Source organism: Aspergillus fumigatus, chromosome 6, assembly GCF_000002655.1.
Source record: "Aspergillus fumigatus Af293 chromosome 6, whole genome shotgun sequence".
NCBI lineage: Eukaryota > Fungi > Ascomycota > Eurotiomycetes > Eurotiales > Aspergillaceae > Aspergillus > Aspergillus fumigatus.
This window is the reverse complement of record NC_007199.1, coordinates 2,606,727-2,619,003: the sequence shown is the minus strand read 5'-3', so window position 1 is coordinate 2,619,003 and position 12,277 is coordinate 2,606,727. Positions and strand designations below refer to the sequence as shown.

At 49.5% G+C, this 12,277-nt stretch overlaps 6 protein-coding genes across 6 annotated transcripts; 3 read left to right on the top strand and 3 right to left on the bottom strand.

Moving 5' to 3' along the window:
- Positions 1-10: 10 nt before the first annotated feature.
- cfmB (CFEM domain-containing protein) lies at positions 11-1,063 on the bottom strand. The gene is made up of 3 exons (XM_745853.2): positions 857-1,063; positions 667-805; positions 11-609 (listed from the first exon to the last, which is right to left on the bottom strand). Exons 1-3 carry the CDS (start codon positions 935-937, stop codon positions 221-223), a joined length of 609 nt encoding a protein of 202 aa, XP_750946.1. The 5' UTR covers positions 938-1,063; the 3' UTR covers positions 11-220.
- Positions 1,064-2,463: 1,400 nt separating this feature from the next.
- AFUA_6G10560 (putative DNA polymerase delta subunit 4) lies at positions 2,464-3,444 on the bottom strand. The gene is made up of 3 exons (XM_745851.2): positions 2,972-3,444; positions 2,827-2,894; positions 2,464-2,762 (listed from the first exon to the last, which is right to left on the bottom strand). The coding sequence occupies exons 1-3, from the start codon at positions 3,339-3,341 to the stop codon at positions 2,619-2,621; spliced, it is 582 nt and encodes a 193-aa protein (XP_750944.1). The 5' UTR covers positions 3,342-3,444; the 3' UTR covers positions 2,464-2,618.
- Positions 3,445-4,446: 1,002 nt separating this feature from the next.
- Positions 4,447-7,439, top strand: AFUA_6G10550 (arrestin C-terminal domain-containing protein). Its single transcript, XM_745850.2, has 3 exons — positions 4,447-5,355; positions 5,410-6,294; positions 6,357-7,439. The coding sequence occupies exons 1-3, from the start codon at positions 5,278-5,280 to the stop codon at positions 6,597-6,599; spliced, it is 1,206 nt and encodes a 401-aa protein (XP_750943.1). The 5' UTR covers positions 4,447-5,277; the 3' UTR covers positions 6,600-7,439.
- Positions 7,440-7,643: 204 nt separating this feature from the next.
- Positions 7,644-9,142, top strand: AFUA_6G10540 (tRNA-splicing endonuclease subunit SEN54 family protein; the record flags this gene model as incomplete). Its single annotated transcript, XM_077805064.1, has 3 exons — positions 7,644-7,801; positions 7,884-8,636; positions 8,685-9,142. Exons 2-3 carry the CDS (start codon positions 7,982-7,984, stop codon positions 9,140-9,142), a joined length of 1,113 nt encoding a protein of 370 aa, XP_077661195.1. The 5' UTR covers positions 7,644-7,801; positions 7,884-7,981.
- A 515-nt stretch (positions 9,143-9,657) lies between these two features.
- Positions 9,658-10,088, bottom strand: AFUA_6G10530 (elongin C). Its single transcript, XM_745848.2, has 2 exons — positions 9,926-10,088; positions 9,658-9,855 (listed from the first exon to the last, which is right to left on the bottom strand). Exons 1-2 carry the CDS (start codon positions 10,050-10,052, stop codon positions 9,668-9,670), a joined length of 315 nt encoding a protein of 104 aa, XP_750941.1. The 5' UTR covers positions 10,053-10,088; the 3' UTR covers positions 9,658-9,667.
- Positions 10,089-10,183: 95 nt separating this feature from the next.
- Positions 10,184-11,698, top strand: AFUA_6G10520 (SDR family NAD(P)-dependent oxidoreductase; the record flags this gene model as incomplete). The annotated part of the gene is made up of 3 exons (XM_745847.2): positions 10,184-11,019; positions 11,072-11,468; positions 11,541-11,698. Exons 1-3 carry the CDS (start codon positions 10,444-10,446, stop codon positions 11,696-11,698), a joined length of 1,131 nt encoding a protein of 376 aa, XP_750940.1. The 5' UTR covers positions 10,184-10,443.
- Between the last annotated feature and the right edge of the window lie 579 nt (positions 11,699-12,277).

The following is a 12,277-nucleotide window of genomic DNA, read 5'->3' as shown; positions in this document are numbered from 1 at the left end:
ACGTCAATGATGTTCTTCCCCTATAAGGAGCGTCATTATTGAAGGCTTTTGTCAAGGCCCTATGACCTTATCAGGCAGCAAGCACAAAATATCAGAGACTCAACGCAGTAAGAATCATGCAACGATCGAAATGACTATTAAGTATAGATATAAATTCGCATACGTTTCTGCATATTGGCCCAGCTGATATCCCGCTAGCGTCGTCCCATCCTTGTCCTACCTACAGCAAGTAGAGAGCAGCGGCCGCCACGGCAACAACACCTGCCACATTTGCCTTCTCGGAACCAGCGTTGCCGGATAGAGTGGTAGTTGCAGCAGCACTGGCGCTGGTAGATTGAGAGCTTGGTTCTGTGCTCGTCAAGGTGCGAGTGGTCAATGCAGAGCTAGATGAGTGATGGTGTGAGCTAGAGGCCGAGGAGGAAGAGGGGGTTGAAGAGGCTGCCGAGGAGGAGGTTTTAGAGGCAGTGGATGAGGTGCCAGTTGTGGTCTGGGTTGATGACTCCGTAGTGGTGGCTGTCTCCGAAGCTGTGGTGCTGGCAGCGCCAACAGGGGGCACAGAGATTGGGTGGCCGGCAGCAGAGCACTGGGAGACGACAGCAACGGAAACAGCTGTGAAGAGTATCAGTAGTTATCTCGATGGATGTTTGTGGGCTTAGGAAGACTTACAAGACTGATCGGCAATGTTGCAGGCGCTCTGCACACAAGGCGTGATGTTCGAAACGAGTTCAGGCTTCTGGCAGTGGCAGGCGAAGTCGGTTAAGGATGAGCATCCGTCAGCGGAGAGAGCAGCGACGAAGCAATCCAGCTAATGGGCAAGGTTAGTCTCATGGTTATGTCGACTACTAGTACACCTTACAGAACAGCCGGGGACATTTGGTAGCTGCGCACTGGCGAGGCCAGCAGCGAAGAGGATGAGGGAAGTACGAGAGAAGTGCATATTGGATATCAAGTGCTCGAATCAATTCGGAGGATAAGATTGGACAGAGAAAGACCAATTCAGAAAGGACAGTATCAATGATAGATACTGAACGAGCGAAGACTGTTCAAAAGAACGCCCTGCTACATTCCAGGGGCGAAAGCGTTTTATATACCTTAGTCCAAGCCAGGACTGTTGCACCGGACCCTGGGTAGCTGCATCACATGCTGCAGCTCACTCTTGAAACTTTTGGGGGACATGGACTGACTGATCGACGCATCCAGAGCCAGTTGACCGCAGCAAGCTTGACGTATGCATGTCAAACTTCGTCTTCTCACTCGTCGCCACTGAGTCGTGTTTGCGGAAGGTTGTGCGACTCGCATTCATTCGAGGACACTGTCCTCTCAATGTCCCCGATGCGTTATAAGCCCGAGTGCGCTACATTCCTGTAATCTGTTGACTATGAAGTAAGATGGCTCTCTCAGACAATGCTGCAGGATGGTCCGAAAAACCCTCAACTTTACATAAGCATAGTATAGCAGAAGGTGTTCATACCTTTCAAAAATTGGAGAGCATTTACTGGGGCAAAGTTACGGAATAACGCATGGACAGATCCTGGCCAGAAGAATGGCACCGAAAGTTCACAGGGATAGGAAAGCAAGAAACCAGAGCTATCCAGGATACGGTAGCATTGCAAGGATTATCGGCCTGTCGTCCATGGACCCAGGCGATCCATCCCACAAATGGAAGAGAAAAATTTCAGACGGAAAGGCAAGGTTGATACTTGATGTGAGAGATTGAGCAGCTAAGGTGCGGGGGGAGACCTCTGATGATCGTCCCGAGACGCCAAACCACTTGACAGTCAAGCAATAATTGTTAATGTCTCACGTACGCGTCAATCGAAGAAACTCATGGCACGGGAGTTAAGAAGTATGTGATACCTGGCAGAGCTCCTCATGGTAAACTTCAGGGTCAGATTGAGCTACCTCATAATTAACAGTAAGAAATACTGCCCAGAGCGAGCAAACCTCATCCCTAGTGTGGACCTGAGAAAAAGGTTGGAATAAAAAGCTAAACAGGCTTCGTTTGCATCATGATGAGAATCCATGAGACGGACGGAAGGCAAGTAATAGGCTTCGTATCCTTGACATGGTCCAACTGGACTGGACAATGCATTAGTACTCTACGCTGCCGATCACTTCTTGGAAGCCAGTGAACAACCTAACCTCAGGTGACAGTGACGCTGCGTACGTACTCTGAGTAACGATAAGCTATTGCTTGCCGTCAGCTCAGATTAAAATAAAAGGGGTCATCTTTGGATCGGATACAGACAAGGGAGGAAAGAGCCGAGCTCATTCGACGTCTGCAACCGCTTCCAGTGCTACAGCAGGAAGACTCGAAGATATGTTGGCATCAAAGGTGCGTACAAATGAATTTCCAACCAAGTGACCTGACTATATGGTTGAACAACCCTGTTACTCGCAGTACGGTCAGTCGACTAAGGCTTTGCAGTGTCATCAAAACCAAGTAATTCCGCAAAAGAAAGAGCCTAATAAGATCCACATCATTAATTGATTCCTGTCGATGTATAATCTGCATAATAGACCGAACGCCCTGCTTGAAATCATAAACCCAACGCCGATTTAGCACCTCGTAACCTCCCAGGTCATGGTGTATGTGACAAAAGTTCATAGAAAGGTTCTCAAGACAGCAACTCATCGACATAAGCTCTCTGCTTCACCGTGTCTTTCTCTTTCAGCAAGACAGCCAGGACTTCGATAGGAGGATTGAGGTCCAGCATCTTCGCACGTCTCCAGCGCTTTAGCCGAGCAATTCCGATGCATGGCTATATCATGTTAGAGAAGCTCTCAGCACGAGAAGCGGCAAGTAGTAAGATATCATAGACATACCCCATACTGACTAGACAGATCAAAATGTCTCAGTATTTTCTCGTGTAATGATAGATCTTCCTGGTGGACTGCTCATCAGGAATATCGTCAGCATTTCCTTTACCTCGGCCAGGCTGGTTCTCAACATCACAATCCGAGAACCCACCTCGAGGTGCCTTCCTTGTCTGCTCCTCCTTCTTCCAATACCGCTGCAGTTCCTGTTCTGTGATCCTGATCGCCTTCTGATCCTCCTCGCTCAGCGGTTGCTGGATCTCCTCCTGGGCTTGCTGTCTGACAGCGAGCTCCGCAACGTGCGGCTGTGACGGCTCCGAGGGAGCGACTGGCACTTGATCCGGGTCTGGGACCTCTTCGGTCGAGGAAACAGCAGCTGAGATTGGTTCGAGGTGTTTGGTCTTCTGAGATTGTGTCGATGTGGCCGATGGCTTGGTGACTCTGGACTTTCCACCGAATGAAAGCGTCGACTGACCTGAGCGGGAGGCGGCAGTGTTGCCTCTACGGCGACGAGTGGTGGGCATATTCAATTTATTACAGGATATGAATGTAATTTCTGTATTTTTGTATTAAGAGAGACCGTTTGAGGCTGATAGCTTGTTGCAACTTGCAGTTTTGAGATCTGGTTCTGGTGGATGTGGAGAAGGCGATGTCATTGTGGGCGTTGCACATGGCAACCGAACCGTCAACTCTCGACCATCAACCACTGGACGGAGGCACATACTCTAAGCCTATTTGGCACCAAGAATATGCAACTGAGTACGGAGTATAGGTTTGAGCTAAAGATGACCATATATTGGATAATTTTGGTTAGGGACACATGCCTTGTACAATAAGTTTAGAGATCAATCCCTAATCAGCTCTTCAATGGAGGTACTGTATCTCCATACCCTAAACTACAGGTCCACCTAGCACTACAAACAGCTCTAGGATCAAAGATCGGGCACTCCATGGTGCCAGAATGTTCCTCTATCATCCCTTTATTTCTCTCATTCTTATAATACAAGAGTGAAAACAAGGTAAAAGCTCACGTTGAGTGGTCGCATCGGGCGCAGATTCTGTGCTGTCGAAGATGTAACCCTACTAATATATAGTTTCATAGTCCTGGCCCATAAGTTCATACCGATGCCAGTATTGACCCAAGTCGACTCTAAACTCATTGCCCATCAAGTACTTGACTGAGGCTGGAGATAGGTGGAATATGTAGAATATGAGGAGAAGAATAATCTCCAGCCGTCTTCGGCTCAGACGGAAAGCCCCTAAGGCAGCCGCCATGTTGTCACAGCCTTCGTACTGTCAAAAAAGCCTAATGCAATCCCGAGTAAGAATAACTATAATACTACGGGTTTAAGCTCTGGATCTGGTTGGCAATGATATCCAGAGAACGTTCTTTGCCAAAGAGAATGGTCCTGGCGCCCAGCCGTTGTCGCAAACTGTGGGCTGATGTGCTGTAGTACGAGAATTAGGATTCTCTAGCCATCAGAGATTATCCTGAGCTGACGTCGAGTGTCCCAAGGAGAGAGGCAACGCTGGGGGCTGAATGTCACGTCGGCGTTGTCAGATCGTGTCTAACTGATACCTGTGGAGATGGTATCCAACAAGGCTATGACGTAGACCAATGAAATAGGTACCCTGTTGGACGACGAGGGGCGGCAGACAGCGAAGGGTTGATTGGGTATCTGAGTAGCCTTAATTTCTGGCGGAGTGCAAAAGGAAACTGTCTGTAGGGTCAGTAGTATTCTGTTTTAGGATTGCTTGAGGCTCAGTTTGAGTTAACGGCGAGTTCCAGGGTTCCCGTTCCCATAACTCTAGACAAAGGGAACATCAATCAACAAGAATGGGGACATAGTCAAAGAGAAACGTGTTTTCTCCGAATCGAGTCCGAGGCTGAAAGATAACCGTTCAAGTATTCTGAGAGGTAAGGTCATGTCATGATCTAGTCTCGTGTTGAATGCAGATCCTCCGAATTGTAGCGAAGCGAGGCCTGGGGCAGTTCTGTCGAGTTCGAGAGAGACAGAAGTCCTGAACTTAGCCGCTCCAAATGTTTCCCATCACTCACCTCCCCCCACATCGGCGCCAATAAACAAACCACCTCTATGACCTGCACAGCCATTCAACTTTATCATCGCTGATACAGTAAACTATCTGTCTTTCTGCGATTGACAAGCGTCTCGATACCGAAGCTGCACTCCCCACACCCCCTATCGACGAGCAGCTTTTACCGCCTATGCTTTAAACCGTGACTGTGCACCTCCTAGAGACACATCCATCCAGTGCACCTGCGTCATTGCAAGACCCTTGGCGCAGATGCGATTAAGCGGGACCGCCTGATCGCCCGGCCTCTATGAATAATCAGCAGTTAACAACCTCCGTCGAGTCGCATAACCTCCGCAACAACCCCATAGCGCATCCCTTCCAACCGCCGCGTGCCCATGGTGGTGCGGGTACAGCCCTCTCACTATGGCCGCCTTCGTGCGAGTGTCAGGCCCGCCGAATGGTAATTTTCTGATCGGCTACCCTGGTATCTCTGCGACTATGGTAAGTGCTGGTCAGAATAATGTGAAACCATGAGAGACTAACGCTTTGACGCAGCCGCGAATTGAAGGTAAAGTCGAAATCAGACCGAGCGTCGGCATCACCGCACCTGTCAACATATCCCTCGTGACCGTATCTCTCCATCGCCGTGAGACAATACACCCGTCAGCGGACTCGGTGACCAAGAAACATCTTGCGCCCCCCAGGAAGGAACTGACGGATATTGTCGGCAAGGAGATGCTGCTTTTCCGATGTCCGGCCGGTCGAGAATATGAGGAAGTAATATCCATGGATTTACCTTTTGTTCTCTTCATCCCGTTCGGACGTGGTGGATCGGACTCTTCAAGACGTGTTCCTCCCGCCAGCCTGCAGCTCCCCAGTCGCACTGCGGAGACATACTACGAGATTGTCGTGACCGTCCAGCAGGGACAATCGGAACAAAGGAAGTATGCATTTCCAGTCCCGATCTCGCGATACGACACGCTATCCACGTTTGGAATGTACAATCGCCCTGAGTCGGCGGAACGCGTGACAGATCACTTGGTGACTTTAGGAATCTCGTTACCGCGATGGTCTTATGGGCCTCTCGACCCCGTCAGTGTCTACGTCAAGCTATCACCAAATCCGGACTGGATGACCAAAGCAAGGAAAGTCACAATCAACAAGATTACCATCGGTATCGATGAGGAGATCATTTACAACCACGAGGGAGATGAACCGCAGCGCAAGGTTAAAACACTGGTCAAACGAACAGAACAGATTGGCGTGAAGCTGCCGCCCACCGGCTTCTTGACGAACCTGGGCTTGGTATTTCCAGCAAAGGATCTGCGAGATGCAGAGGGAATTCTTCCTAGAGGTAAAGCAGCTTTCCCAACGTATGCTGTGAGCGGCTTTACTACTACAGCAAGTCTCTACAAAATCGAGTACTATTTGACAGTCAAGGTTTGTACTTTATGCAGCCAACTCTGAGCAATTTTACCGAAACCCGACTAACCCAGCTATAGGCTCATTTGACGTCTGCTCGAGACATTACGATTCGACAGCCAATCGTCGTTTGTCCTCTTGACCATGCGGGGTGCAAAGAAGAAATGGAAGCCATCGAGCAAGCTGCTCGGGATGCAGTCCACGTAAACCCAGACAACCCTATGTTACCTCTCCCGTCTATTGTACGGCCCAATGATCCCAACGCCCTGCGACATCTCGGAGTGGCAATTGTTGGAAACCAGAAGAAGCCGCTAATCGATTGAAAACGGCTCGGTTTCCGAAATCACAACATTTTCGAACTAGACCAGAATATCTGTGGTCTGATTAGAAGTCCTTTACTACATCAACCGCCAACCACTTGTGACAGAGCCGAAGTTTCAATCACAGCGGTACGCCCTGCTTTAGAAGCAAAGCATGGTCATGTTTTTACGAATGCATGGGTCTGGAGTTTGTTTTGTTGCATGCCATTCAGGGTAGCCTTTCAGTTTCGTTGTTTGTTAGGGGCCGGGAAAACGAGGTGTTTGGTCGGCCTTGCTTTTATCCTGGGAATGTCGCTGGTGGGACACTCCCTTTTCTCGTATGGTCCACCTGCCATATAGTTCAATGTAATATGTAAGATCTATGATGCCGGAGTGTCTGAACATTGCCTTAGGTCTCCCATTTCAATCGGCTCGGAGGACCATCTTCAGGATTTCACTGAAGTGTTCGGTCGAACGTTCTTTTCATGACGACAGACCCTGCTGGACTCGTCCGTTTGTTGCATGCCACAATACTGGAGAGATGTCATGTTGTTTATGATCAAAGGAGATCCACATTCAGGGTCAACAATACATGAAACACTGGGAAAGGTAGATCATCTCCCAAGCTCCAAGAACTTCATCGCCAAGCTCAGGGTATCTGGGTCGATAGCAGCGGGCCTCTCTTTCTTATCGTTGTCGATATTCTGCAGGCACTCCTTTAGTATCTTCAATATATTCTGATACTGCTGAGAGGAGGGGCCGAATGTGTTGAGAGCATTCGTGAGGTTTGTGTGGATCTGGCCAGGGTTAGAAGGGGGCTTAATTGATTCCGTGGTTGAGATATACCTGATCGAGTATTTCGTTATAGTCTATGGTAGCAGAATCCATGACATAGCAAAATTCCTGTCTTCTAAGGGGAATGCATATGAATCTCTGAGAAATGTTATCAGTCGACAGCTTCCCCGCGATTTGTTCGGAGCCGTCACAAGCGGAACTGATAAGCTTGGACCATCGAGTTTTACTTTTTTTTATCGGAGATTGATATCGGCTCTTACCACTATCCGTGCGCAACACACTCACTCGGAGCTAGGAGCTTCATTCGCATCGAAAATGGCAGACATGGACGAAGATATCGCTCGTCTGCCCTCAAACGGCACTTCCACTCACATCGAGACTGACCTGTCGGACGAAACACAAGACTTCCGCATGCTAAACCACCTTTCCTTGTCAGTATTGCTTTGCGAGCCAATTAGCCATTAGATCTCCGGTTCAGCTACTAAACTAAATGAATCCACTATAGCCTTGCAGACCCATCACAGTCTAGTCTCCCTAAACGAGGAGAGAAAGACTTTGAGCCCAACCCGACAGAATTCCAAGCCGATGTCCTTGCCGCCTCACGCAGGGCTATGCATAATGCCCTCTCGTACCCGCGACTCCACCACCCAAAACACAGGATCGTTGGCGTATACGCGCCAGACGGACCTGCAGCACCTTCGATAGCGCCCGTCACGGAAGGCGAAACGCAGAACACCGAGTTGAAGTCGGGGAAAGCCAGGGGGACGAAGCTGGGTGTTCATCAGGACGCGTGTGTGTACGTGGCCAATCCCAAGGGCCAGTTCTTCAAGACGATGGGCCAAGGGGACCGGTGGAATAGGGTGTGGTTGCTTCCTGAGGAGGCGCTGTACATGCTTGAAAGAGGGAGCCTGGAGATTCGGTGGCCAGTTTCCGCGACGGGGTGCGGAGATGCTGGGAATGCGGGCGACTCGGGGATTCCTATGAGCTTGCAGGCGGCGTATGCGTGTTTTATTGGGCGCGGTGGGTTGACCATCGATAGGTTTACGGTTTATACGGGGTTGAAACGTCTGGGTTATACGCTTACTCGGGCGCCTGCGTGGTATGATGATACGGAGGAATCGAGTGTTGGTTCAGAGACACAGGAGCCCGTTCGGGTTGGTGCTGGTTTAGTAGGGGTGTATGAGCAGTTCATGAAATGGCTTCAGACTCCGAGTCCTAGGACTGCGACATTACCCCTTGTCGGTATTGGAATCCATCGCAGCTACAGTGAGTTTGTCCCGGAAGCTATGATCTACAAGCCAGCTAATATTCCAGGTGATATCTACCGCAAGCTTTCCATTATACCCTGGCATGATCCTACACTCCCCCAGTCTAAAGCTCCACGAACGGAAGCTCCTTTCCGCGTTGTCTTCCATGTCTACAAACCTTCAACGCCCTTCCGCAAGTCTGCTCCTCCCGCTCCCGATCTCAGGATTGCTGTCATCGACTCCCGCACTCATTCTATGCCCACACTCTCACAGCTGGGCGCTTTGCTCGAAAGCACGCCGCTGGATCCGCCGCAAGGCGAAAAAATGGACAGACAGCTCTATATGCGGTTACGGCAAGGGTATCGAAACGTCATTCTCGCCGTTATAGACCAAGGTGTTGTGAGTTACCTGCGAGTTGCGGATGCCGCGTTTGGAAAGGAAAAGCTATACGAGAACAGAGGCACTACCCAAGGAAATAAGGTAGGAGGGTTTTCGAAATCAAAAAAGAAACCTAAGGGGAGATGACAAGACACTGTTGTCTGCCTCAGCAACAAGTACCTTGAATCACAGATATTGAAGGAGCATGTTTCCCCTGGAATAAAGCCCTATATCCATAAAAGGGGACGAGGCCTGAATAAAAGGGACATTTGGCTGCTCTGCCATCATCTTTAGATCGTCCGGCCACTGAGCTAGGAACGGACGGGATGCTCAGATGGCTAAACGGGAGGGCGAGCCCGCCCTCTAGAGCGAATGCTCCATGACATCATGAGGAGGAGGAGGAGGAGCACAAGGCTGCCTCTGCTAATAGGTCTGCTAAACGGGCAAAGGTGTTCCTTTCGTAGGCGTGAAGGATACCTACCGGAACCGAACAAATAGCTCATTGTTAAGGAAGATACCTAGCCACTAACTCCAGCTACTGAAATAGTCATGATCCTTGCATTGCAGAGTCGTTGCCTCATGAGTCGTAAAAGAAATGCAACTAGAAACAGTTAGTCACAAGGTGGAAGAAGAAGAGGAACAAATGAACTACAGTAACATACACTCCAAACATCAAGTATCCAAATAATCAGCCGCCATCAATAACTCTAAGCACAACTCTGGAGGAATATCCATATCAGGCACGTTGGTCTGGTTCTTGTTCTTTTCATTGTAACAGAAGTACTCGCATACTTTCTCAAGAACAACTCCGCTGAGGTTTTCGAGGACACAGCGACCTGTTATTGCTTCGGAGAATTTACCTGCAACATAGTGAAGAACATGTCAGTTTCTGTTCCTGCGCGCAAGAAATATTGAACCGATCTGTCTTACTAGAAGGTTCCAACATGCGTCGTATTGTTCCAGATACGCAGGCTGCACTCCGGGGGATGATGAACTCGAATCCGTCGCCTGATACCAGTGTCACATACTCGGAGGATGTAGATGATGAAGATGCCATTTTAAAGTATGAGAGGTGGTTGCTGTTTGTAACTTGTAAGAAAGGCTGATCGGGGAAAAACATGAAGGCGAGATGTCTTCACAGGTGGTCCGTGCTGAAGCTGTTCCGATAACGATTCGATCTCACCTTCAACGGGCGCAATCAGTACCAAGTTACTTGAATAGGAGGATACTCTAAAAAGCTTCAATTTCCCTTGACTCACGCGTATATCACCAATTGAGCTGATCTAGAAGTTGGTCCGAATTCGACTTACAAACTGAATCGAGGTTGTTCTGGCCTATAAACAGCTCGGTTGTTTATGGAAAAAAGAGGCCGGATTCATCACCATAAATCGGACCATTGAAGAAAGGTCTCCCTTTTGCCTTGACGGAAAGACAATAGCGACTCAGTCATGTACCATACACATATTATGCGTTCTCGCTCCCGTGGCGCGGCAGTATCGGCATCATGGGCCACACTAGGCCATCAAGCACGTCAAGCTAAGACTAAGTTCCATGCACACTTCCTCATGATGGCTCCTTTATTGTCAAGGCCTCTCAGCGGATGGTCGTGGTCTACCACACGGACTGGTGGTCCTCCCCTCAAGTCTTCGGACAGATTAGCTGGCCGAACATGTATGATTACAGGCGGCACATCTGGCATTGGATTCGCCATTGCAGAACGATTCCTCCAAGAAGGTGCCAAGCGCGTCATCCTCGTTGGCAGATCTCACGAACGGCTTGTCAAAGCCGCTTCTAGATTAGAGGCTCCTACATCTGGGAGTTCGTTCGCTGCCGTCCAATCAAGCAATGATAGCATCGCTTGGGAAGTAGCAATTAAAGCCCCAGAAACAGACCAACAATCGCAAAACAAGGATACGGAGGCAAAGTCACATGGTAGACTAATCGACTCCTCAAGTAGAATCAGTCTCCTCATCGGTGATATATCAGAAGCCGGGACCTGGCTGCGCGAATTGGAGAAGGCAATGGTGAGTTCTCCCGCCCCAGTCTCCGATGACAATATCTAACAATCCCGGACAGCAACCTGTCGACATCCTCGTCAACGCTGCAGGCATCTCCATCTCGAACATCCTCGCCAAACTTGAACCAGATGATATCTCGCAAGTCCTTCGGACAAATCTCGAGGGCGCAATGCTAGCCTCGCGAGCTCTCGTGCGCGCCTCCATCCGCAGTCAGATGAAGATTCGCAATACCTCCAGCACATCTGAAGTACCTCTCCCATCAAAATGTATTATCAACATTTCTTCCCTGCTTGCTGTTAAGGGAGGCACCGGCGCGGTACCTTATGCAGCATCCAAGGCTGGTATCCTTGGGCTGACGCGCTCGTTGGCAGGGGAAGCTGCCCAATCCCTCCGAGGCGTTGTGATTCGTTCCAACGCGATAGTCCCGGGGTACATAGAAACGCCAATGATTGCTGGTGAGTCGAGCTCTAGTGGAGACGTGACTGGTTGTGACGACTCTTGATCTAATACTGATGATATAACTACAGATTTCAGTGCGGGGGAAACCTCCAGACTAAAGGAGAGTATTCCTGTTCGGAGGTTTGGTACTCCGCATGAAGTTGCCGACGCCGCTGTGTTCCTGGCGCAGAATGAGTACGCGAATAACTGCGTCCTCAATCTGGACGGTGGTTTGAGTGCGATGTAATGGGAAGACTACACAATTTCTACGTGCCGGAGTCAGAATCTTTATACCCGCTATGACAGGGAGGGCTATACAACTCATGTTTACCATGGTAAACTCGGACGAAACAATGCTATGCTTAGGTGGGCAGTAACTGATATGCTGGACCAATCTATGTTTCATGTCAAACTCTTCATATTCGTGGGATATGTTACAAGGACATCATGGGGCAAAGATTGCAGATTCCCAATTCCAAATGCGACCTGCAAGAGCTGGCACCTGGGAAATGATATGACGGACACCAACTCCGAGCTCTAATGGTGACATTTGGCGTTTGATCAACTGCTAACATCTGCTGTTCAGTCGTCGATCAAAATAGCGCCGCCATCTGCCTCATCCAATACAATGGGGTGCTCTCCATCACCCTCGACAACGGAGGCACTCGCAACACGTTTCGCACGTTCGTCACCGTCGGTGAGACCAGCTTCATCCGCTTTGCGCTTGCCAGTAACTGCTGCACCGTTTACAGGTTCCGGAACAGGAGGTTCGCGTTCCTTGGGCTTCCGTGGAATATCGATCATCTTCTCTAGAGAGATAGGTTTC

What these genes read in the sequence shown, in the direction of transcription:
- AFUA_6G10550 (XM_745850.2), top strand. Translation starts at nt 5,278, where the DNA reads ATGGCCGCCTTCGTGCGAGTGTCAGGCCCGCCGAATGGTAATTTTCTG. An exon ending in CTGGTATCTCTGCGACTATG is followed by an intron (nt 5,356 to 5,409) that starts GTAAGTGCTGGT and finishes GCTTTGACGCAG; the next exon opens with CCGCGAATTGAAGGTAAAGT. An exon ending in AGTACTATTTGACAGTCAAG is followed by an intron (nt 6,295 to 6,356) that starts GTTTGTACTTTA and finishes ACCCAGCTATAG; the next exon opens with GCTCATTTGACGTCTGCTCG.
- cfmB (XM_745853.2), bottom strand. Translation starts at nt 937, where the DNA reads ATGCACTTCTCTCGTACTTCCCTCATCCTCTTCGCTGCTGGCCTCGCC. An exon ending in CAAATGTCCCCGGCTGTTCT is followed by an intron (nt 806 to 856) that starts GTAAGGTGTACT and finishes CTTGCCCATTAG; the next exon opens with CTGGATTGCTTCGTCGCTGC. An exon ending in CAACATTGCCGATCAGTCTT is followed by an intron (nt 610 to 666) that starts GTAAGTCTTCCT and finishes TACTCTTCACAG; the next exon opens with CTGTTTCCGTTGCTGTCGTC.
- AFUA_6G10560 (XM_745851.2), bottom strand. Translation starts at nt 3,341, where the DNA reads ATGCCCACCACTCGTCGCCGTAGAGGCAACACTGCCGCCTCCCGCTCA. An exon ending in GACAAGGAAGGCACCTCGAG is followed by an intron (nt 2,895 to 2,971) that starts GTGGGTTCTCGG and finishes CCTGATGAGCAG; the next exon opens with TCCACCAGGAAGATCTATCA. An exon ending in ATCTGTCTAGTCAGTATGGG is followed by an intron (nt 2,763 to 2,826) that starts GTATGTCTATGA and finishes AACATGATATAG; the next exon opens with CCATGCATCGGAATTGCTCG.
- AFUA_6G10530 (XM_745848.2), bottom strand. Translation starts at nt 10,052, where the DNA reads ATGGCATCTTCATCATCTACATCCTCCGAGTATGTGACACTGGTATCA. An exon ending in ACGCATGTTGGAACCTTCTA is followed by an intron (nt 9,856 to 9,925) that starts GTAAGACAGATC and finishes ACTATGTTGCAG; the next exon opens with GTAAATTCTCCGAAGCAATA.